The sequence below is a fragment of the Halichoeres trimaculatus genome, unplaced genomic scaffold (assembly GCF_033239565.1).
Source record: "Halichoeres trimaculatus isolate MK-OKI-2021-1 unplaced genomic scaffold, fHalTri1.1 fHalTri1_scaffold_15, whole genome shotgun sequence".
In the NCBI taxonomy this organism is placed as follows: Eukaryota; Metazoa; Chordata; class Actinopteri; order Labriformes; family Labridae; genus Halichoeres; species Halichoeres trimaculatus.
This window is the reverse complement of record NW_027437193.1, coordinates 10,123,757-10,148,395: the sequence shown is the minus strand read 5'-3', so window position 1 is coordinate 10,148,395 and position 24,639 is coordinate 10,123,757. Positions and strand designations below refer to the sequence as shown.

General features: G+C 38.4%; 1 protein-coding gene across 5 annotated transcripts; it reads right to left on the bottom strand.

Moving 5' to 3' along the window:
• Positions 1-588: 588 nt before the first annotated feature.
• Positions 589-24,147, bottom strand: LOC141804617 (uncharacterized). 5 transcript variants are annotated; one of them, XM_074689137.1, is made up of 48 exons: positions 24,056-24,147; positions 18,990-19,036; positions 18,815-18,841; positions 18,531-18,599; positions 18,305-18,358; positions 17,558-17,638; positions 17,273-17,332; positions 17,133-17,189; positions 16,964-17,029; positions 16,333-16,410; positions 15,304-15,354; positions 14,308-14,412; positions 13,983-14,054; positions 13,833-13,898; positions 13,677-13,733; positions 13,520-13,579; positions 13,323-13,394; positions 13,172-13,234; positions 12,679-12,753; positions 12,489-12,548; positions 12,259-12,315; positions 11,818-11,880; positions 11,632-11,703; positions 10,101-10,190; positions 9,812-9,877; positions 9,650-9,721; positions 9,409-9,468; positions 9,243-9,317; positions 9,099-9,164; positions 8,960-9,028; positions 8,790-8,861; positions 8,567-8,632; positions 8,117-8,185; positions 7,938-8,003; positions 7,635-7,703; positions 7,479-7,550; positions 7,327-7,398; positions 7,121-7,177; positions 6,865-6,921; positions 6,705-6,761; positions 6,508-6,579; positions 6,273-6,329; positions 6,127-6,189; positions 5,862-5,936; positions 5,667-5,706; positions 5,482-5,533; positions 3,390-3,804; positions 589-3,233 (listed from the first exon to the last, which is right to left on the bottom strand). In XM_074689137.1, the coding sequence occupies exons 2-48, from the start codon at positions 19,029-19,031 to the stop codon at positions 1,515-1,517; spliced, it is 5,055 nt and encodes a 1,684-aa protein (XP_074545238.1). In that variant the 5' UTR covers positions 19,032-19,036; positions 24,056-24,147; the 3' UTR covers positions 589-1,514. The 5 variants fall into 5 exon arrangements, with proteins under 5 accessions (XP_074545238.1, XP_074545241.1, XP_074545240.1 ...); XM_074689140.1 differs by having other exon boundaries at positions 10,119-10,190; XM_074689139.1 differs by lacking the exon at positions 24,056-24,147 and adding an exon at positions 23,934-24,043.
• Between the last annotated feature and the right edge of the window lie 492 nt (positions 24,148-24,639).

Sequence of the window (24,639 nt, the reverse complement as noted above, 5' to 3'; positions counted from 1 at the left end):
TTTGTCAGGTTTTCTGATCTTTTTTGAATCATTGCCTGCTTTTTGAACGTCATCTCTCAGCCTGTTGATCAAACCTCGTCTGAACGTTAAGCTGCTGCCTCTGGTGCTGCTCTCTGTCTCCCCCCTGTGGTGATACATGGTCACAGCAAGGAGCTTTGCATGAATCAGTTTCTATAAATGCTCAGTCCAATTAATGACCAAAATATAAGATGACTATTTTAAAGTTTCTCTGTATCTAAGTTTGATTTCATCCCAGATACTCAACATGTTTTCATAGCTTTACCACTTTGTCTGGGATGCTCTCAGCAAAGACAGAAAGTGCACAGTTTGTTTTTGAGTCGATTAAGTTTTCCTTTTTTTGTGCGCAAATGAAGCATTTTTATATTGTTCTATAAACATTAAAAAAGTAAAATCTTTATTTGGTGAAATAAGGAAGATTGTGCTGTGATGATAGAATGAAGAGCAACAGCAGTGTTCAGATCCAGATATTCTAATAATTTATTTGTTCAATGAAAAACCAACACCATAGAAAAGACAACATACATTTATGTATAAAGACATTAAAAGTATACATGTAGAAAATATTAAAATACCAGACAAAGTTAACCATTCCACAAATTCCAAGAAGCAACAGCCTGATAGACTTGAAGAGGATAAATGGTTTAAAGTGCAAAGTATAAAATAGTAACAGTTGTCCTCTGTGTGATCCCACACATTCTTCTATAAGTGAATTAAAAAACATCTTCGGCTATCATAATTAAAAACTGTCAGTAACAAAAGGCACAATATGAGTTTTTACAGAAATCTCAGTTTGACCCTGAAACACCAGCAGGACTAAATTCAGTAACAGAAACCATGAAGAGAAGCTTAAAAAAGTAACAGTTTTAAATATCTAAAAAAAAAAAAAAAACGATAAATCATGATCAGAAATCACTGACACATTAGCAGCCTCTTCCAGGAAACAGTGTCTCATCGTTAAGAGTAAAAAAAAGCTCCCACTGTGTGTACAGTGATTGATTTGTTGTAGTGGCACTGCATGAAGACCCTGTTCTGGAGACCAACCCTGAAGTTTTCTGCGTTTGCTTCAAAATTTGATGAATCTCAGATCCTTACGTAACCATCACTGTTATGATTTTGGAAGCTGGCTTTGATTTAACTGCACCGAGACCAGAAATTTGCAGCATGAATCTTCAGAGATATGGAGACTCATTGATGGTCTTCTTCAGGGTCACTGTGTTTTCACAAGTTTTCAGCAAACTGCTTCAGCCTGCTGTTTCTCACTTGATGCTAAACTTGAAGGATAACTTCCAGTTACACCAGTATAAAAGTCTAAATGGGCAAAACTGTGCATGAGGCATGGATTTCCTGCAGATCATGAATCTTGAGTGTGTTTCTGTGAGGTGTTTAGTGTCCTGGACCAAGCTCTGCAGTTTCACTGGGCACATTTTGGCATCTGACATCTCTGAGCTTCATCTTTCAGTAGTGTGTAGATCAAACATCGACATCTGGTGTCTCTAAATGTTCAGTCCGTCCTCCAGCAGAGCGTTGGCTCGTGATCGAGACCCTCGATGACTGTGTCTGTGCTCCCTGTCTCTGTCACTCCCCCTCCTCTCCCTGTCCTCCCTCCTCCTCACCCTCTGCTCGTCTTTGTCCCTCTCCTCTCCTTCTGCTCTCTCAAACTTCCTCCTCGCACTCTCGATCCTGCTTCCTCTCTTCTCGTCTCCTCTCTCCCTCAGTTCATCTGATCCCCTCCTGTGGTGACTCCTCTTTGAGTCGTGCTCCCGGCTGCTCATCCACTCCTTCTCTGAGTGCTCCCTCCTTGAGGACGCCGTCTCGTGGCTGCGATGTGACTCCCTCTTCACGTCACTTTTTCCGTGCTCCTCTCTTTTGGATTCTCTTTCCTTTTTCTCCTCCTTACCCTTCGCTACCTCTGCTCTCCAGTCCTTCACTCCTCTCTCCTCCTCCGTCCTCCTCCAGCTCTCTGTTATGTGTTTCACGTGTCCGCTGACGCTGTTGCTGTCCGAGTCGTGTTTGCTCGCTCTGTCTCTCCAGTGAGGTCCTTCTCTGTCGCTCCTGCTGCTGTGCCTCCTCGTGGCACTCCCTCCTTCAGTTTCTCTTTCTTTTGTCACAGATTTCCATTCAGGCTTCACCTCCTTTTCCTCCTCTTTCTCGCTCTTGCTGCTGTGCCTCCTCGTTGACGTACCTCCACCTTCACCCTCTCTGTCTTTATTCACAGATTTCCATTCAGGCTTCACCTCCTTTTCCTCCTCTTTGCTGCTCCTGCTCCTCTCGCTTTCTCTCCCTGCCTTGTTCTTCTCAGAAAGCACCTTTTCCACCTGATCCTCACCTTTAGGATCACCTGATTTGCTCTTGTTTTCCTCACCTTCTTTTCCAGTTTTATATTTTTCTTTGTCGATCACAGCTGCAAGCTTCTCTTTCGCAGCTGCGTACCAGTTCTCTGTTTCTTTCTCCTTCTTTTTTCCTTTCTGCAGCTCTGTTTTTTTACCTTCCTCGATGACTTCCTCTTCTTTCTTTTCTTTTTTCTCATCAGAAATCTTCTCCATTTCTAACTCCTCTACCTCTTTTTCCTTCATGCTCTTTTCCCCTTTCTCCTTCTTGCTTTTCAGATTCTCCTTCTCTCTTTCCTTCTCCCTTTCCTTCTCCATTTCTATCTCTTTTAACCTTTTATTCTCCTCCTCAACCTTTTTGTCCAGTTTCTCCTCCATGAGGTCCAGCTCCTGCTCCAGTTCAGCCAGTTTCTTTGGATCCGATTCGTACTCATCGTCGACTTCCACCTCCACCTCCTCAATCTCCTCATACTCCTCCACCTCGATGCCATCCATGGTCTTCTGCAGCTGCGTCTTCACTTTGTTCAGCTCCAGCAGCCCGTCCTGAAGTTCTTTACACACGTCCCGGATCTTTCTGGCAAACTTTGTTTTGGCTCCTTTGCGGAGCTCATGGGAATCTTTGGCAAGGAAGAAAACATCCAGAGCCAGGAAGAGGGCAGACATGACGCCTGTGGTGACACTGATGGCCTGGGCGGCCTTGGCGGCTCCGCCTGCAGCTCCTAGAACCTGCACGGTGCTGATGAGCTTGTCAGTGTTGATCATCAGGGCTTTTCCTGCACGGCCGCCCTCCTTCATCACATGCTTCAGGTTGTGGTTCAGAGCCTTCTTAGCAGCGCTCTCAGAGTATTTCTCAAAGTCCCACTCCTGCAGGGTGTCCATACCGGCCTACAGGAGACAGGGATACAATTTTTAAAATGTATCTGCAGGACAACTGTGACAAATCAGCGCTAAGGAAAGAGACAAAAAAGTTCTGGCTCTGCACATGTGTATATCTGCAGTGATGAAAACAGAGAAGAAGAAAAAAACAAATCACTTCCTCACCTGCACAAACTCCATGATCTCCCTGATGTCTTTGATCTCCTCTTGGTAACCCTGGATCATCTTCTCCAGCTTCTTACGGTCCATGTTGGAGTGAACCGTGTCTGTGATGTTCGCTGTGGCTGAGGTAATGCTGCCTGCAGTCGCTACACCGATTCCCACAGCGGTGACGATGATAGAGGCCCCAAAAGTGAACGGCGCCAGGATGAGCCCTGTGATTGTAGCCACACTGCCACAGACGCTGGCCACGCCTCCGCCCACTGCGACAGACACTGTTTTTTTGTGGAACTGATCCGCAGCATCGGCTAGAGCCAGAAGCTCCAGGATGCGTTGTTGCAAGGACGCCCCCCGCTGGTTAAAGAGACGCACAAAGAGACGAGCCGCCATGTAGACACGATCAGCGGCCTGCTCCATCGCCCTGCAGAGACAGAGGAGAGGCGTGAAGGCCTTGAAAGCATCACACAATGGACTCCTTTAGCTGAGACTTTAGAGCTTTTTTTTTCTTTATTTCATTTTTTTATTTATGAAACAAGAAGTTAAAGGATCAGTTCGGGTGTTTTGAAGTGTGGCAAACATCATGGATTAGGCAAAGGGGAGCCCACCTGGCCCAGGACGTTTGCAGCCGGGTATACGACTGACTCCTGGGATACTTGGAATACCGTCTGCCCGTCGATCCTTTCAGTTGGAGATGTTGAAGCTGTCTACATATTTGGATTTATGATAACAGGCTTTCTGCTGTTTGGAGTTGGCGGTTTCCTGATTTATCGCACACTTCAGGAGGTGCAGACATGGCAATCAACAAGCTGCACCTCAGGAATTGTGCAGGGCTGTCAACACTACGACTGAAGCATATGCAAACTTAATCGCAGGCAGGATAGGATGGATTACAACTTGGAGAGGTTGTCATCTCGGCTTGGCTGTGATGGGCCACCATTAGGTCAACAGGTCATGTGGAATCGCCACAGAGATGACCAGTAAAAACTCTAAAGCAGACAGAAAATTTTGAAAGTCTGCCTGACCCAAACAACCTTTATCTTCTCTGTGTCAGCCTTGGTAGTCTGATAACGCTCTACTCTCCTGAATGGTATGCAGACAGATGCTCTACCTCCTCCCATGAGCTTGTCTCTGGTTCAGAACTCTTGGAGGCCGTCTTCATGGAGACAGCCGTGGCCTTGGCATCATCAGGAAGGAAAGACATAGTTGGGTCTGGGTGGGGATGTAGTCCATGGTCACATGGCACACACACAACGTTGGACTCAACGCCTTCTTTGGCTCCGTTACGGTTCGGTTGCAGAGGGTTGATGCGCACATGCCCGAGTAAGGCTGCGTGCATGCTTATATGCTTAGGTGCTTTCTTTCTTAATCTCAAACTATGCCCCCTGTAGGGAATAGTCTGTAATTGACCTTTTTTCCCTCTTTTTCTCCCAATGTTTTTATTTCGGCTCTTCTATTATAAAGGGACGCTGGGCAAGCTAGCAGGTCCTTGGTTTATACCATTCCTGTATCCCATGTCACTATCTGTTTTCTTACATGTCTTTGAAGGGATGTAACTGAAATGAAATTTCCCCTCGAGGATCAATAAAGTATTTCTGATTCTGGTTGTTTGTGACAGTTATGTCAGTTTGGACACTATTCATTTGACATTTCTTAAGAACGCACAATGAAAGATTGTAGTTAGACTTGAGCGAAAGCTGCTCACCAAAACCTTTCACTTTCTCTTTATTTCATTCTCTGTTTTTCTTTATTCCTTCTCCAACCTTGCCTCTGGATTCACGTAGACCTTGCTTCTGCTTAGACTTTCTGTTTCTCCTCAGAATGTAAGCTTACACTCAAATATTGTTGCTTAAACACATTTCCTGTGTTCCAGTCTCACCCCTTTTCCTGTAGCATGAAACTTCAAAAACATAATCTTGACAAGAAAGAGGAATTCCCCTCCAGAGCAGGGGGAACAGAGGGTTGAACTGATGGGGGACTTTTTTGAGTTGGTCAAGTACAAATTTTATTATGACACTTCTGGGATTGAAAGCTTCTCCAAACCAGAGATTATTTTTACCCTTGTAATTATTCTCAGGAGAAAGAAAAAAACTACACTCACTGTTCGGCATCCTCCTCCTGGAAGTTTGAAGTCTCGTTCCACTCTGACCAACCTGTGAACCAGCAGAAGGATAAAATGAGTGAGCAAAGGAAAATCCCGCACAACTTTTATCTTATTCATTACTGTTTTCCCTTTTGCTTATTCTATGTCAGCACAAATGCAGTGAGATGAATACATGTGCTCACTTTTGACTGTGTTCCACCACTCCATCAGCTCGTCGTTCTCCTGAAAACAGAAACGTGTGTCAACCATGAACTAAAGTCTCAGTTATTGATATGAAAACGTAAAATAACACAAAGCGACAGCTGTCAATCAAACTGCTAGACTGTCACACCCTGCTCGTTGAGGCGATTTCAAGCACTGCGGGCGGGAAAACTCACCTCCTGAGCCTCCAGAGGGTTGGCTTCAGTCGGGTAAGCTGCCATCTCCACATTCTGGACTTCTACTGAACTCTCCTGGAGAACAAACAGAAAGTAAACAATTTAAAAATCAGTTAAAGTTGCACAAATCATGAACTAATTGTGTTAAATTGCACCACCATGTTTATAAATCACACAGGTGATAAATAAAAAAGTAAATAAATACTGACCGGCAAAAAAAACGTCTATTATAAAGCAGATGTAAGTTACTTCTCTTGTTACTGACCTGAGCTTGGTTCAGATCCTGCATCTCCACAGTCTCCTCAATCATAGGCATCTTCTCTGAGTCCTGTGGAGGTTTAAACAGGAATAAATCAATTTCACATAATCTGACATCAATGCATACCAATAAAACCATTCAGTGAGACAAACCTGTGCATTACGCTTTGGAATCTTGGGAAGAGTTTTCTTCACTCTGAAAGACGTAACCTGAAAACATGAAAGAAGAGGTTTGTTAATTATGAATAAACTTCATCAGAGGTCAAACTGGAGAGAAAATATTCTCAAAACCAGCTCCAAAGGCTGTGAATAATAATAGTGGCAGATAAGTTGAATTACATCTTGGTGGAGCTCATTCCACTTCCTGTCAAATTCAAAAACAACTCACTCGTTGCTTTTTCTTGATGGTTCTCCTGCGTCTCAGCCCGCCTCCTTCTGGTGCCTCCACGTCTTCACTGTCCTGTAAATAAAAACACAGGAAGAGAAAAAAACTGTTGAACAAAGGCTCAGACTCATGATCCAAGAGTCTGCTGACTCCAATAAGCGCTGACGCGTAGGTTTTATAACTCTTTATGTTTATAATACCTGATGCTCTATTGTTTTGTTTCTCCTGAATCTTCCAGCAAATCCTCCTTTTCTCTCCTGTTAAAAGAGAAAACCAGCCATTCTTGTTTGTTACATTTACCAAAATCTAAAAGCTTGCTGAGAAAACAAAAATCATCAAACCAAACTCTATAAGGCTCACCTTTTGGCCTGTGGCTAAAAGGTTTTCATTACTGGCTGACAGTTCACCAAGCTCGTCCTACAAAATATAGAGAAAAAGTGAAAACAACAAATCAACAGTTTATGGATTGTGTTTTTCATCATCTACACTAAAACTTTCAAGTGAAGTTAGCAGGAAACAAAGTTCAACGGGATCAAAAACTTGATTTGAAGTATAAAGTTGAGGGAGCTTCTTTCTTGGACTTTAACAGGATGTTATTTTCGTGGTCAGCTCTCACCTCTGCAGCTCCTGGGAGGCTGTCACAGCTGGCAGAAAGCTCCTTGCTGAGAGGATCCTGGAAACCAAAAAGGTTTGTTAGAGCTGGTTATTTAACATTTTGTTATAAAAAGTTTGTACACACTCATGCAAGATTTACAGCAAACTAATAATATGTCACTGTTGTGCTTAAACAACAAATAAACACGATAACTGAGTTCTGATCACCTTAGCAGCAATGGTGCGTGGAGAGGGTTTGGGAGACTTTTTAAAGATCCCTGCCAGTCCTCCTGACTTTTCCTGAAACATCCATAAAAAGTCAAACATCAGGATGGAGTAGAGAGAAAAAAGCTTCAGTTTAGATGATCAAACATCCGTACCTTTGTTGTTGATGCTTCTAACAGATTTTCACAACTGGTGGATAACTTCCTGTCCTCTCCTTGGTCTAAGTCCTGCACACAACAGAAAAAAACATAAATTTAAGACAGAGAAAAAGAATGATAAACTTATAAATGAAAACAAAGAAGTAACTGTACCTCATCTGTGATGTTTCCATCTGATGCTTTAGGAGTTTTCTTGAACATGCCGCTGAAAAAACTTTTCTCCTAGAAGCAAATATCGTACAGACACAGAACCAAAGTAAGAAGCAATAGCATGCTGTAGCTGTAGAGGTGCCTATTCTGTGAGCTGAATAAAAAATAATCAAGAGACCAACATAAAACTACCTTAAAATTATTTAAGGTGTAAATTTAAATGTCCTGGAAATGTTTTTTGTATGTTTAAGTCCATAAATTGTTGGCTTTTAATGGTTCAGAAACAGATGTCTCTCCTCACTTTACCTTTGTGCTGCCGTTTTCAGACAGACTGTCAGTACTGCCGCTCAGATCCTTCTGCTCATCCTTGTCCTTAAAGTTAAGAAAAAAAATTAACATATGAACTTAAAACAAAAGTATGAATCCATATATAAGAGGTTAAAATATATGCAGAATCACAGAATAAGGCTAAAACAGCAGCTCACCTCTACAGCTCCATCTTCTCCAGATTTGGGCGTTTTCTTACGAAGTCCACTGAACAGCCCTCCTTTCTCCTGAGAGGTGAAAAAACAACTTGATTGTGTGTTTGTCAATGAAATTCATTACTATTTTCATTCCATTCACCATCTCTTCTTGTTTGGATTGTAAAGAATCCAAAACAAGCTTCAGGTATCTACCACTGCTGCACGTTACACGATTGTCTAACGTCACAAAAGTTTACAGTTTATTTTCTACATCTTTGGCAAATTCTGCGCTGATCTCACAACAATGAAAAATACAGCTATTGAGTTGGGAAACTTTCTTCATAATTTGAAGGTGATTTTCCAAACTTTTTTGTGTAACACTATCATAAGGTGTAAGAAACGTGTTGTTGGTATCGTTTCTCAAACTATGAAGGGGAAGCCACGGTGAGCATGCACAGGGTCGACACTGACCTCATCAAACAAGTTTTCAATGCTGGCTGATCTTTTGAAGATACCGCCCAGGCCTCCTTTCTTCTCCTAAAACACAGATATTTAAAATTCAAAAAACTCTTTACTGAGCACATATGGCAGAAAAAAATCTAAAAAGAAGCAAGAGCTTGAAATTTAACATGCTCTCAACTTCACTCAGAGTGAGACCTGAGCCATCAATGAGGTCAAATGGAGACGTGGGTACCTTTGGGACGGTGGTGTCACTCAGATTCTCACTGCTACCAGACAGCTGCTTATCACTCTTCCCGTCCAGATCCTGATAAAGCAAAATAAAAAACATTAAAACTCAAACCCTTTACATCAAAGTAACTAAATTCAACATCTGACACAATCCATTCTATCTCAGTAGATTACCTTGTCTGCTGTAGCGCCCTCTGCTGGTTTCTGTGGCTTCTTGAACATGTTGCTGAAAATATTTTTCTCCTGAAAAGAGTCAACCAGTCAGTGAAGAGTTACTTCAACCATTTTACTTAGATTTTAAAGTGTTGCTCACCTTAGTGGTGTTACCCTCAGACAGGTCATCGTTGCTGGCTGACAGCTCTTTCTGAGCCTCTCTTTCCTGGAGCAAAGAATCGAACTGGTGAGGATTAAAAAAAGTTTGAAGAAACTTAATGTCATTAAAGAAACGCTTACTCACCGGGGAATCCTCCCTTTCTCCAGATGGTTTTGGAGTCTTTTTGAGGAGTCCACTAAACAAGCCACCACCTCTCTCCTGAAGAAACAAACATCTCAAGTTTGATCTGAGACTCTTCAAGCTGCTTGATTTGTTGAAAACTCATCATGTTAGAGTTTATCTGACTGACCTGCTTGTTCTCAGATAAATTCTCATTGCTGGCTGAGAGCTCTTTGTCAGGAGACTCATCCTGTAAAGAGTTAACATTTGATATGGTAAGACTTGAAGGAAAAGGTTTAGATAAATAAAAGATTTAAAGTGTTAAATTGGATAAAACCAGAATAAATGCATAATGTTAAGAAATCATCTTGATCAAAAACATTATTATCCTATCAGAGCTGAAAACAAAAACCTGAATAAACAAATGTTACCTCCTCAGACTGAGCAGTCTCTGCAGGTTTGGAAGCCTTCTTGAATATTCCACCAAATCTTCCTCCTTTCTCCTAAAGCAGTCATATTATGAAACTGTGTTTTCTCTTTTTATGTTAAAAAAATATGAAGGACTTTTTCTTGAACATTCACCAAATAATCACCTTGTTCCTGTTTTCAGACAGAGATTCGTTGCTGCCTGAGAGCTCTTTGTCTTTAAGCTGCTTTTCCTGAAAAAGAGGAAAATAATCAGAAGCTGTGAGACCCCACAGAGCTCCTCTGGGTTAACTACCTCAAGTGACGTCAGTGAAGTAAGTGTAGGTTTGGATTGAAGACTAACAGCGTGAAAAAATTTGGATGAAAACCAGCTGCATAGTGACAAACACTGAGCTCCAAACACTGATTTCTGGATGAGGAACATTAAAATTTCAGACTTTACGAAGTTGGACGTACAGAAAAGAGTCTTCTTACTTCCTCAGACGAAGCACTGTCTGCAGGTTTGGTTGGCTTCTTGAATAAACCACTGAACCCGACTCCTTTCTCCTGTAGCAAAGACAACAAAACAGATTTTTTACTTTGTACTTCTCAAAGTGGGGATGTTGGATTACGAAAGAAGGAAGAGAAGAAGATGGTGAAATAATAGAGCTGAAATCTGAGACATAATTAAAATGAAACTTCTAATCATCAGCTGAATACATCGTAAGTTTACTTCTTGTTTCAGTCAAATTAGACTTTAAAATGATCCTCAGTTACAGTCTTTATGAAACACCAAATTAAATGGAATTTCAATGGCACCTTTTTTTACTGCCTCTTTTTTAATAAATGTATAGTGGTAATGTTTATATTTTAAAATAACTGTATTGTATTGTCTTGTTGTGTGTTTGTTGTGTTGAATGTCTGATCTTTAGGTCACAGTATTTTGCCTCCATGTAAGTTCATGTGTGGTAGTGACATAAACTGATCACCTCTGATGAGACCCTTTGGTTTCTGGAGAAGTGCTGAAAATGCCATATAAACCTTAATTTCAACCAATTAAAAACTGTCAAAGAGGTGGAGCTGAACTGAGCCATAACACGCCTACCTGTCCTTCCACTAAGACAAAGCTCTCATTATGTAATGCTATGCATCACTCTTATGACTAATACTATCAAAGCAGATGAGTTATAAAATACTGACCGTCTTAACAGTTTGCACAGATAAAGAAATAAGTTATAGAGAATAAACCAGCCTGTGAACATAATATCAGTGTAGCTGTGGATCCCTGTGCTTCCAGCCTCTAGTGGACACTAAAGGGACTGCAGCACTATTCTTCCCAGCCTGTGTTTTTCTTTCCAGGGATAGTTTCAGTGTTCATCCCCAGGGTTACTTTACTGTAGATGTCAGCTAAGCTTTGAACCATTAAAGATTCCCCTTACTGACATTGTAAAAAAGTATACGGATCATTATTTAATCAAATTTTATTGACAGCTGGAAAGAAAGCAACAACACGAAGCTGGCTCAAACCTGAGCCCCCCAGCCATGCTGAGTGGATGAACATTGTATGGGAGATTTTCACCATGAAAAAAATGACTTTTGCCCTGAGAGTTAAAAAACTGAGTTTCAAGAAAAATGGAAAGAATGGATTCTCTACAATAACTCAAACAACATGTTTTGACCCATTTTTCTCCTTTGTACTTACTAAATAATACTAAATACTTAAATACTTTGAGTATTGGTTACTGTTTTCAATGTTCTTAAATGTTTTCAGTTTTTTCTAATTTTATTTTATTAGTAGCATTTTTTTATAATTGTTATTTTATTTTTTTAATATACTTTTTTAAAAATTGTTAATTTATACACTAAACCAACAATAATCTGCCTTCTATATATTTCTATTATTGTTTATCATTATTATTTATTTTGTAAATGTATAATTTACATGTCTATTTTTTAATGTTAAAAAAGGAATAGAAAAGTAAGTTTAAAAAAAAAGGGCTGCCCTTACTTCCTCGGTGAGAGCAGCATCTGCAGGTTTGGATGGTTTCTTGAATAATCCACTAAATCCAACTCCCTTCTCCTGAAAACAGATAAACAAAAGAAAAAAAAACTTAATATATAATTCTGGTATAATCGTTGATAATACATATCCTCTACCACCCTTGTAATAACGTTGTTAAAGACATGAACTGACCTTTGTAGACTCAGACAGACTGTCGTTACTGGCTGAGAGGTCTTTCTGTGCTGAGAGATTCTCCTGGAAAAAATAAAGAAAACTTTAAGAAACAAAGAAAAAATCAGCAGAAAGTTTCTGGGAGACAGAGTGATACAAAGAAGGTGTTGTTATATGTAAAGAAATTGCAGACAGGAACTTGAATCATGTGAAAAGTTATTCAATTTTGCCTGAAGTTTCTTTGTGATGCAACAGCTGCACAGGAGTTACTGCTGCGTTAAATAAAGAGATCTTATTTACATTTCAGCTGCTGGTTCTTAGACAAATTCAAATAAAGCCAAACCCACACCCACTGAACCAGCATCCTGACTCCTGTCTTCACTTCTTCAACACATAAAGCATCTGTTTCCACTCTGTTGTGAGCTTCATGGGGAAGCTGAACTTTGATTTGAGAAGCTTTACCTCTCCGGTTGTCTTTGGAGTCTTTTTGAGGAGCCCGCTGAACAAACCTCCTTTCTCCTACAAAGACCAGAAACACGTCAAAGCAAACCAAAAATAACATGTTCTTTTATTTCAGAACAGGAACCCAACACTCCTCACAAATATTCAGTCTCAAACTGGTTTTCTTTGACATTATTCACAGTGAGTCATGTATTTTCTGTTGGTGCGTAACATCCATTATGAGGACTCACCTTATTCTCTGTCAGGCTGTCAGTGCTGGCAGAAAGCTCACCCTGTAAAGGCTCTGCGCCCTAAACACAACAAAAATGTCACTAAACCAGACACTGATTATGAAGACTGACACTGAAACAGGCCAACAGATAACACATGTGGGAGCAGTGAATCATAGAAAGAGGTTAACGCATTGTTTAAATCTTCTACCTCAGCCAGTCGGGGCCCTTCTGAGGGTTTGGGAGATTTTTTGAACATGCTGCTGAAAACGCTGCCTTTTTCCTGCTGAAAGAAGAAAAAAATGTCTCCTGTAGTAATGTTTCTATATTTGCCTTGGTAACATGGATTTTAAAGCAAATAAGGGCAAATATCTTTAGTCTAAAGTTATTTAATTAGAGGTTTTCACCAGAGACAGAAAAAAGAATAAGTCAAAAATTCGTAAATAGTGGTCTAGGCAGAGTGTCCCATGGGGCCACTATGCTCTCCTTTTCAGATAAAGAGCCAAAAAACTCAGAAAATTACTTTAAAATATAAAAAACATACTGATATGAAGTTTTAATAAATCTTTTGAAGCAGGTTTGCCTAAAGAATATTTGTCCCGATCCCGCTGAAAAATCCTCCTTTGTCCTGACGACACCAGACAAAATAAAAATGAGCAACTGTTAGTGTTACTTCAGTGAAAATCCAGTCTCCCTGAGCTCACCTTTGAGTTCTCTGACAGGTTATCATTACTGCCCGACAATTCATCCCGAAGAGACTTCTGGTCCTGAAACCAAAAATCAGCCAGTTTAGCTTCATCATTGGACTCCTTGATTACACATAAGCTGCTATATTAAAGTTATTTTTAACTTCACCTCGTCTTTTTGATCAGCTTCTGTTGGTTTCGGAGACTTCCTGAACATCCCGCTGAATATTCCTCCTTTTTCCTGGAACAAACACAAACACAGCCTTAGATGTCGATGTATGTTCAAGTACAGGTCAGGATAACAGAGGCCTCTTGCACGACTATCTTCATGTAAGTGTGAACATCTTTCCAAAGACTGCTGCTCACCTTGTTTTCAGACAGACTGTCATTGCTTGCAGACAGCTCTTTCTGGGTGTTCAGATTCTCCTGAAACATCAACCGAGAAAGATTCAGATAAAAAATTCTGAACAATGTGAGCGTGAAACTTTGGCTGTGTGTCAGGTATGAGTTTTTTATCACTCACTTTATCCTCTGTTTTGGCAGGCTTTTTACGCATGCCAGAGAAGAAGCTTCCCTTTTCCTGTGGGAGTAAAGACAGTAATAAAAACACTGTAACATGTGTCTGAAAGTCTTTCTGCATTTCACTGAAAAAATAAACTAAAACAATGACAACACCAACATTTGACTGTTCAGAGGTTTTCTCTGCTTCCTCCGTTTCCTCAGCATCACTGTCTGCTTTGCTGACCTGAAAACCAGGAGAAAAACCAGTCAAGGAATCAAAATATCAGGAATAAAAACAGGCAAACATAAACCAACTGTTTTACTTTACCATAAGAGACGGAGAGACAGATCTCTCTTTTGGGTTTTTCCGAAACATTCCAGTGAACAGTGCTCCGATATCCTGAGAAAGAAAGGGTTTAAAGAGTTTTCATAAATTTCCAGAAATTAAAAATGACGAATATTGTTTTTCTCCTCTAACAACATAAAACATAAAAAGCCTATTCCAGAGTTAGCACCAATTATTTAGCACCATCTACTCTGTATATTCAATAAATCAGATATTTATGAAAACAAACCTCATTTTGGGGAAATGCAAAACCTTTTTATTTTAATTTGCAGAGGAATGAAAACCTGTGATCGTATTCTTCTCCTACCTGTTTTGGCTCTGCGTTCTTCTCCTGCTTGTTTTTCTCTGCGGCTTGGTCCTTTTCTGGATCCGGTTCCTCTGCACTCTGTTCTGGACTCGACTCTCTGCTGGTCTGAAAGATGAGTCAACAACTTTCAGTAGGATTTCAGGATCCATAATGTTTTTATTAAAACTAACAAAGCTGAGAAGCTGCTCATGTTGAGACAGTTTTTATCTCAAAATAACTTAAAAGTAAAAATGTGGAAAGCTCAGCGTCCAAACTAACAGCTGATTTATGAAGATGGCAGATTAAATTTACAAGGAATAGAATTTCTGGCGGGACCTAAAAAGTCTTAAGAGTGAAAAATCCAAGATTTTTTGGATAACTGAGGATTTTTTATAAGGATTGTAGTTATATCTGAAAGAGCATAAAAAAGGTTGGTTTCACAAAATTGAATAATCTTTAAATACTGAGAGGCAAAACAGGCCAAAATGTAAGACTACACAAAAACCAGCACTTGAACCAGACTTTGTTAAGATGCAGGTGTTTTTGTAAGCACCAAACCCCTAAAATCATTAGGGCATCACAATGACTTAACGACTTTTGTGGCTTCTCTTTTTTTGTGTTATAAAAAACAAATATAGATACAATATATTTGTACGAATAGAAATAAACATACTGTGCACTGTAAGGGTTTAAAATCACATCATAAAACAGGAGAAGTATTACATATATTTGGAAATAAATAAATAAACACACAAACAAATAAAAATGTAATAACTTTTGTTGAGTGAAGCTGAGGCTGATAACTTTACAGTGCAGAGTGAAATGAGTTATCTGATGCTGACATGGATCGTCCACACAGAAAACACATTTGAATATTTTTCCACCACCGTCAAACACCACAGCTGCCACCAGCACACAAGCATCACTTCCTGATGTGACAGGTTACCTGAAGCAGCTTTTTTTAAAACACTAAAACCACCACCAGCCACACACATCTAACCAAAGTGTGCCTCGTACCTTTGGAGACGACTTGATCTGCAAACCTTTCATAATTTCCTTTAGACCTCCCTGTCAATTAAAGTCAGGTTATGATCCAGCTGATGAACAATAACACACTAAAGACTGACTAATACAGTAACTAAATTGGGGATGGGTACTGAATTAGGTACTTTTATAGGTACCGACCAAATTCTGTCAAAAGTACTGGGTACTGATTCTCGTGAAATCAAAAGGTACCATGTTTATGTAGCTAAATGCATCCTTGTGACTGTGAGGAAGTGGAAGAGTAGGCAATTTCCATGATGGACATGAACACAGCATTGCAAGGTTATATATTGAAGAAAAGATATGTTAATTGACAAAAAAATGATTTTTTACTGCTAAACAAATTCATATCTTTTAATCACAAAAACACAAAAAAGTACAGAAATGTGTACCATAGAGTACCAGTATCGATTGCCGGGTACCAGGCATCGGTACCGTGTTGTTCAAATGTGAAAGGTACCCATCCCTAAACTAAATACTTAATTAATACAAAGAACATGAGCTTTGCGAGTGTAACTTTTATAATTTTTTGTTTCACAAATTTCCTGTCCACTGGAAAAGAAAATGGTGATTTTGACTTTTGATATGTTCAGCAATGAGGTATCACGTGTTTCTGTGTGTTTTAAGGAAACTAAAAAAAAACACCCTTTGATTGACAGGAACAGACATAATAACAGTTAGATACAGGGCTGTCTTATTAGCTAGTAAAAATGCCGCACTACTGCAAATTTCACAAACTAGACATAAAGTAGCAACAACTGTCAACTTAAAACATCTACAGCTGAGAAAATGACACATTTATGCAGATGTCTATCAAAAAGAAAAGACTCAAAAACATGACAGCAAAGTGGAACACTGAAAAGATCTGTTTTGTTGTACTTCTAGCTCTGCAGATGGCTTTAAATGCATGACTTCATTTGTTTAGCAGAAACTTCACAGTTTTTAAGGAGTAACTGCTGAAAACAAAGATTGATTTTCATCATGTATTCCATATACACACACCTGTTTGCTGGTAGGAGCCTGTTTAGCCGGCGCTTCCTCAGTTTTTTCCTCTTCATTAAAGTCGTGCATTATATAAGTCTGAGGATGAGAGAAAAATCAAGTTAACTCTCATGTGTTGATTCAGGACCTGCAGCAAAAACAGATTTCTGCTCCACAATCAGCGTTTGTTCTGCAGGATCTGATGAGTATTTTTTTCATGTTGGACAAATATTTTTGTTTTATCTAGTTGAATTGTTTATTCATTAAAAATTACATAATCAAAAGCAGCTACCACACCCACTGTACATATGAATAAACTCCTAACTGTTCACACCTACACACACCTGTTTGCCACCAGGAACCTGTTCAGTGGAGGATCTGTCAGTGTTTGAAACAAGTCCAAAATCATTTAGATTTTATGTTCTAATCTAGATAGTAACAATTTTCTACATTAAACAAAAATACTAAGTGCAACGTAATTGTGCTTCCCACCTACTTCTTCTCTTATTTACTTTGCTTAATATTTTATTTTAGGTGACATCTCATCATGTAGTTTGCCCGCAACACTCTGGAGATAATACAGTTAAATACCATAATGATTAAAACATCAAATATAAAACTTTGATTTTTTTAATGCAGGTTTGACGCTTACAGTGAACGTGGGCGGTTTCTCTTTCTGGCTTCGCTTAAAGAGTCCCGAAAAACCAGACTGTTTTTCCTAAAACATACAAAGCAGACGGTAACAAAGAGGAGGATGCTTTATACTGTGTTCATAAATTGGGTCAGAGGTGGCAGATACCATCTCTGAAAAGCAGAAGTACCTGTTTGAAGTCTGCTTCATCTCTGGACTCTTCTGGCTGCTCCTTTCCTTTAGAGCTCTGATCAGGAAGAGGAAGAAACTCATAAAAACAAAGCAAGGAGGAACATAACATTTTAGTAAGCGTGTGTGTATGTGTGTTACCTGTGTGTCCTCAGATTGCTCCCTCCTGCGATGGCTGTACCTGGTCGTGGCGTTTAGTTCCTGTGAACACAAAGAGAAAAAGCCCCGAGGAACAATAACAGAGAAGTTATGAAGAGGAAAGAAACGTGAAACCTTGAGTAGATCCTGGTGAATCTTTACTGTAAACTTTTCTCACACTGAACACAGACCACAAAGGTTAAAGACTCACCTGAGATTCATTTACAGTTCTTTGCGAAACAAACGCACTACACTCAAAATAAACGGTGGCATACAGGGGTACTGCACCTTTTCAGTGGGTTTAGTTGGAACCACAGGTGTTTCAGACAGTTTCTCTTTTCTCTCTTTCTGTATCAGGTTCCCATTTGCCTGACAAATACAAAACAAATGAGTGTAAAAAGTTTTTATAATTCAAGTAAAATCCTTATCCTTATTTGTATACATTAACATCTTAACAGCAACGCAATGACTCAACAAGTGAAGTGTTCACAAATTATAACATGCTCAATGTTGATTTGTTTCTTGTTGAATAATGTGGCACCACATTCTTTTGCAAGAAACTGATTGTTATAACTGGTTATTTGGTTAAACCTATACAGAAGTAAAACTTCACGGGAGGCTTTGTGTTCCTCATTTTAGCACGGGGTAACTTTAGCCATAGCTGTTCCTCTGATATGTCCCATAAAAATAACATATATAATATAAAACAAGTTTATTTTTGTTTATTAAGTGTGCAACTTCTCATCATTTTTTCTTCTTTTCTTCCTTAGAAAAAACGTATACGTAATATTCTTTATATGTAATGTACAATATCTCTGCAAAATAAATGTTGTGCATAAAAGGTTGACACATTAATCTAACAGGTAATGTTTCTTTCATCTTCAAGTTTTAGTCCAGCACTGATGGTTCAATAAGTGGCAGTATAGATGCAATGTTAAAAAGCCTTGTTTACATTATTTCTGTCTCAGCTGTGGATTAATATTTGAGTCATGTGTCATGCGTTTGTATCTGTTCATGATTTTTCTGGACTTGTACCTCATTGTGTGCCTTTACTGCTCGTTTCACCCTGTACTGTGTGTGACTCAGTTCCTGTGAAAAAAAACAAGACAAGTGGTTTGAAAAGAAGCCTCTTAGCAAGATAAAAGTCCAAATCCTGAAGAGGCCTCTTGTTTCCTCAGCTCATCAACTCTCTAGATTTATGAATTCTGACACAAAGCATGGTCTGTATGAAAAAAACAAAACATAATCGTGTTTAACTTACAGAGTCTGTCGGTCTTTGAGGCACCAGAGGAGTTGATTTCTCCAGTTTCTCAGGGTCATTTCTGTTCAACTGTAAAAATATTCAAAGTCTCACTTCATCAACTTCTTTTGATTTTTTTTTTTTTAATTTCTTAACAGTAGGAATCCAGATGCTGCTAAGCACTGTACATTTTACAACATTTTTTAGAAAGTTTAAAAAGGAAGGATGTCACTTCAAATCAAATCAAAAAAGTAAAATCATGATGAACTCTTTTTACGAATCTGATCAGGATTTAGTAACTTTACCTCACGGGGTTTTGGAATAGGTTTTGGCTGTAAGAGGAGGAACAAATAAAACGTGTTACAAGACCTGAGTATGTATTTTAAATATCATACAGCAGATAATCTTTCAAGTTTGATGTTAAATTTGTTTTTAAATAGACTCTCCTGTGTGACTGTGATGTGCATCATGTTTTCTCACCGGTTTTGGTTTCTGCTTCACTTCTGGCTTCATCACCTCCATCCTGCCTGTAACAAGGACACAGAGATATGAAGTTCAAACAGACTGATCATGGACTCTGACGATGGGAAACATTTACCTTGGAAAGTTCGTAGCAACTAGACCTGAAAATAAGCAGTTAACAGTTTCACCAGCTGCAGTGTGCGGTAAAAGGAAACACATGTGTTTTTAATTTACCCGCATTCCAGAAAATGCATGTTCACTTTATATCCCATACAAAAATAAGGCCTAGTTTTTTGGTACAAGAAATCAAAGTGATTTCAATTGAATAAAAAGAAAAGTTATCAGTTTCTCATTAATCACCTGGCTCTTGTATTAACTGTGACATTTTCGAAAAACATTGATGAGTAAAAAAAAAACAAAACAGATACTTAGTGTCAAACCAGAAAAATATAAATCATAAAGAATATTCAGAGCATTTACTTTTTTGAGATTAAAACAAATTAAACAAACTCTTTATTTATGAAACCTTTTAGGTCGTCTGAAGATGTAAACAACTCAAAACTCTTTGATATGAGATTCTTTCCCATTCCCATCATCAGCACTTGATGTCAACAAAGCACTGAGCAGAGAGAGAAAGCCTCTTTTTTGAGATCTAACGCGTGTTTTTATTTTACTAGATCTTGCCCTCGAGCTCCATCACTGCAATCCACAATTTCCTGCAGCTGTGAGCAGTTTAAACCAGCGCTGTGTTATTGTGCATTCCTGCTCACATCAACCGGCTGTGAAGAGTTTTTAACTGGTTATAAGACAGACTGTAAGACTCAGTTTCGCACCTATGTCTCCAGGTTACCTTCAAAAGCAAAGCAGACATAACACTTCTGTAGAGATGCTTGGATGCTCTCATTGGGTTTTACACTTACCACACATATACAATATAAAAACTGGAAATAACTAGAACAGAAGTACCCAAAACTCTTCAGCTTCATGCTATTTCATACACTGTGAGAAAATAGAGTCATCAAACTGTGTCTGAACCACTCTGGTCGGGATAACTTCCACCTTTGGATTTCTGTTTGAGAAAGATCTGTCGGCTTGTTAAATCGGAAACCTTCGACTTGAACTCATAAAAATGTCAAGTTAGACTTACAGGATAAAAAGACACAAAAGTAAGCCGGGAAAAATGACAGTTTTTTTTACATTCCTGTTTTTGTTAAGAGACTTGAAAATCTATGATTTATTACAAATATAGTTTGAGTTTTAACAATTAAAGCTCCTGTAGGTAACTTTTGTCATGAACTGATTTTAGTATCCACTGTGGACAATCTGACCTCTCTTTCTGTTGCTGATTTTTTTTCCTTCATTTGAATGCATTTCATAACTATAAAAATGAAATAGTACTGCTTTTTAACAGATATAAGTGTGTCTAATCAATTTAAAAAAAAAGAAAACAAAGGCTTTTTTCTGCAGCTCTACATTTAATCACCTCGTCTGACACCTTAACCCAAAGGGATCAGTTTGAGGCTTTACAAATTGGCCTGGCAAGACCAATTAACCTCTGTGAATGAGTCTGAATCCTTCAGATTTGTTTCTTTTTTTCTCAGGGGGGATCAGTAAGACAGCATGTGATGTGGCACATAGCAACAGAAAATGTAAACAAACCACAGCAGACAGAGGAGAGAAACAGCTGATCAGTGGATCTTTGTTTTAATAATTTGTATTGTATGTTCTTCTACATCTTCCTGCCCGGGGCCCACGGATGAAAACCAGCTTTATATCTAACTCTGGTTTTAAAAGAAAAGTATGGATCTCCTTGTGGCAGAAGCTGCCATCTTTGTTGTTTACAGAAAGGCTGAAGGAGTGCTCCCGTGTCAGAGCCCACCCCCTTTTCAAATAAAGGACTATGACTGGTCTGATATATCTGAGATCGGAAGGAAATTGTCAGGCCAATGGGTCTGACAACACCAGTCTATTCAAAGTAACTACAAGGAAATAATCAAGCTATATGCTGCGGATCTTGTTGCTTTTGTTGGTCAAAAAGAGGGATCACTCTTGGATTTCATTACAGCTGAAAAGTTCTCACAGATTTCAGTATTTCACAAGTTTTTAATTACATATTGCGGTGTATTGTATTTATTTTAAGTGTTTGTCTCTATCTTGTTGATTCGCTCTCTTGTGATAGAAGACATACAACAGAAAGCAGCCTTTATGGAGCAGTAAAAGAGAGAGGCATACATCAACAACAACATTCCTGGTCAGTGACAATGTCAAGCAGCAGCAGTTTGCTTTAGGGTGGTTTCTGAAAGACATTTAAGGTATTGGGAAAAAATACTGTCAAGACAAACTAGGTCTTATTTTGTTCCAGTTAAGATCTAGTCATCAAAGTTTGTATCATTTTACAGAAACAGTTTTTAAATTTTAAGATTGGTCTGGTAGCATCTGATGCACCAGTCGACGTGTGGAGGGTATGACCAAAAGTAAGGCCAAATTTCCTCAGTCACACTCTCTGATCAGAAAGGCTAGGAGCTTCAAAATGGAGCTGTATCTTGATACCATAGCTGTAGATAAAACAGATCCACTGTCATATTTTTACCAAATGTTGCAGCATGATAGAGAGACGAGGTTTTTATGTCTCAGACTCTGAGACAGAGAAAGCATAGAGCCAGTTAGAAGGAGACATACAAAGACCACAAGCAAAACAAACTGTATTTTCTGACTGTTTCAAAGCAGTTACGTTCTGAAGAACATATAAAAACCTGGACACATAAGTAAATGCAGGAAGGTTAAGGATTTTGTTTGTTTGTTGCAGTGGTAAAACTTTGCTCTGACTACTGTGTGTGTGTCTCTGCTCTGTCCTCTGTCACAGCCACCACACTGCTAAAACCTCCCATTCAACAGTTTGTTTATCAGGGTCTCCATTTCCATAGCAGAAGCTATTCTAACTCCATTTTTTAAGAAATGACTGTTGCAATTAATTATATCAATTATAATCAATTATTGCAGAATCACGGTACCTTATATTGGTAAATATTTTCTTGATTATTGTTTTCTACTCCTAATGCTGACTAAGAAATCCAGTAATAGGGGGAATGTGGTGATGTGTTGCATCCCTAGATATGAACCGTTTTAGCTATCATTTAAGTTTAAAACCCAAAATAATATTGTGTTATGATCTGTGTGTCACAGTGATAAAAAAAAAAAATCTTCAAATATGAACAGACATCCCACTTTTCAAGTTCAGTTTAGGGATATAAGAGCATATCTGTGATTATTTGAGCACTTCCTGTTTGTTTGGAAGATTCAGAACTAGCAAGGATTTAATTCACTGGTAGTAAAAATAATAAATTCAAAAACAATACTGTGGTTAAAAAAAATGTTCATACATCAGCATCGCACTATACTTCATCGAATAAGTGGTATTTCTTGAAATGTATTTTAACTGACTACTATTTTTCACAGTCAAAGAAGGAAAGTAAGCAAAAATACATAAATGGTATATTAGAGGAACACGTTCCCCATAGGCGTTGATGTACATGATCAGCCAATCAGTTGACATCAGTACAAATACGGGAAGAAGTATGACACGTTAACATTGGTCAGTCACTGTATGAAGTATTTAGAGAAGTAGTTCACTGCACTGCTCGACTCTTAATTATTGTAAATTAACTTACAGGCTGTCAACGTTCAGCTCACACGAGCTAACAGTCAAAATCTGACAACGCACCCACGTCATCTAAACGGTCGGTTAATTAACCTTAAAACGTCCACAGCTCAGAGACTGGAAAGTATTAACGTCGGCTCAAACTTTTACCTACCGAGGATTTGAAGACACGGCAGACAAACTCCTCAAACAGTTTCATAAAACTGTTTGAAAGCAGGGCAGACGCAGCTCCTTCACTGGCACGACTTTCCCAGGAGATTTTAAAACTTCTCCACACCCGCACAACAACATCTGCACGCATGAGGCATTCATGACCTGACACAAAGCTCCGAAATTACAGCTTTTATGTCACATCTTGTCAGCAGGAGCTTTGGTTTGTCTTATTAACATTTAGGTTAAATTTATTTACATCGCATAAAATTTTTTCATATAATGAATTCTCCATCTACTTGATAAATAATTCAATGTTTCACTATATATATATATATATATATATATATATATATATATATATATATATATATATATATATATATATATATATATATATATATATATATATATATATAATATCATTACAAGTAGAACCTCAAAGGAGAAAATCCTTCATCCAGTTTCCATTTAATAAATTAAAATTCTTGTATTCTACTTGTATGGTAGGCCTATAGAAAATATTAAAAAAAAAAAAAAATTCAACTTAAAGAGAAACTTAAAAAAAAAACACGGTAACCACAGTAAATTATTTCGCATCACTGTGCTGATATGAAAAAGATGGACATAAAATACCTGAAATGATAAAGTCCTGTTTTTGTCATATTTTATCGATGACAATAGGGTTCTTTCCTGTCTTACACAATAGAGTCTACTGTACAAGAATTGGAATTCTTACACCACAGTCCCCATGTTTTTAATGCTTTGTGACATTTTTTTGAGTTGTGTCAATTTAGTTGCTTTATTTTGATAGTTAAATCTACTATCTGTCTCTCTATTCGACTTTTTAAGTTCTTTCATGTACACACGTGATATGAATATTCCAGTATCAACAAATTAATAAAAACTGGCCTTAAAGTCAACATCCTGCTGGATTGATTTTAGGCCTATGTCAAATTACATGTGCCTTGCAAAATAAAAAAAGCAGTATGTGCAAAAGGAGTGTGCAAAACAGTGAGAAAATACAAACATGTTTTGCAATTCAGTAGAAAAACTGTAACTCAGGTTTGCATTGCATGCTATTATTTGCATAAAACGCAAATGAAAGCATTTTGTTGTTTACAATCTCACTTCCAAAAGCATCTTAAACCAACCTGAACACGCCCTGAGAGCTTCTTCTGTCAGTAAAGACGCTTCTCTAACTCAAGCATGTCAGTCGACGAATATCCAATAGCTAGAGCAACAATTTCAAGTAAAATTGAAAGTCAAATCTCACCTGTGTTTTGCAGCCAGAGAGGATGAGTTTTCTGAAACCTGTGTCCGTCTTCGTGATTGCCGTGCTCTCACCTGGGAGTGGGGCGTGGCTAATGTGAGGTTTACCTGTGTCTGTGGAGGCGAGAGAAACGCGTTTTCCACCTGGTGTGACTCTGAGTCATCAGTTTCACAAGAACCAAAAACATAGCAACAAGAACCCAAACGTATAGAGAGCTGTTCTTAAAATAGAAATAAAAACTCATATGTCATAGGGAGCCTGAACACTGACACACCATGAGATCACTCTGGATCATAAATAAAACAGTAAAGTAATGACAACATGAAAATACATCATTACATCTTTTAGGTTTTTATTAGTCTACAACAGCCACCACAGAGTTTCCCCATGATTTATGATTTTAACTTACAAGTGTATTTTCCTATGATTCATTTGTTCTATCGCACATTTATCCTTTAATGTCCATTCGCTTTGTGTTAAATTTCAACCATACTTTTTTACTTTTGAAAAAATTTGATCAAAACTAAAAAAAAATATATATATATTTGTGTAATGAATGCAGTAGCGACAAAAAGTACTCTTCAAAA

Coding starts and splice junctions, on each gene's coding strand:
- LOC141804617 (XM_074689137.1), bottom strand. CDS start 19,031: ATGGAGGTGATGAAGCCAGAAGTGAAGCAGAAACCAAAACCG. Junction 13,899..13,982: donor CTGTCTCTCCGTCTCTTATG/GTAAAGTAAAAC, acceptor CCTGGTTTTCAG/GTCAGCAAAGCAGACAGTGA. Junction 9,029..9,098: donor CTGAGGGTAACACCACTAAG/GTGAGCAACACT, acceptor GACTCTTTTCAG/GAGAAAAATATTTTCAGCAA.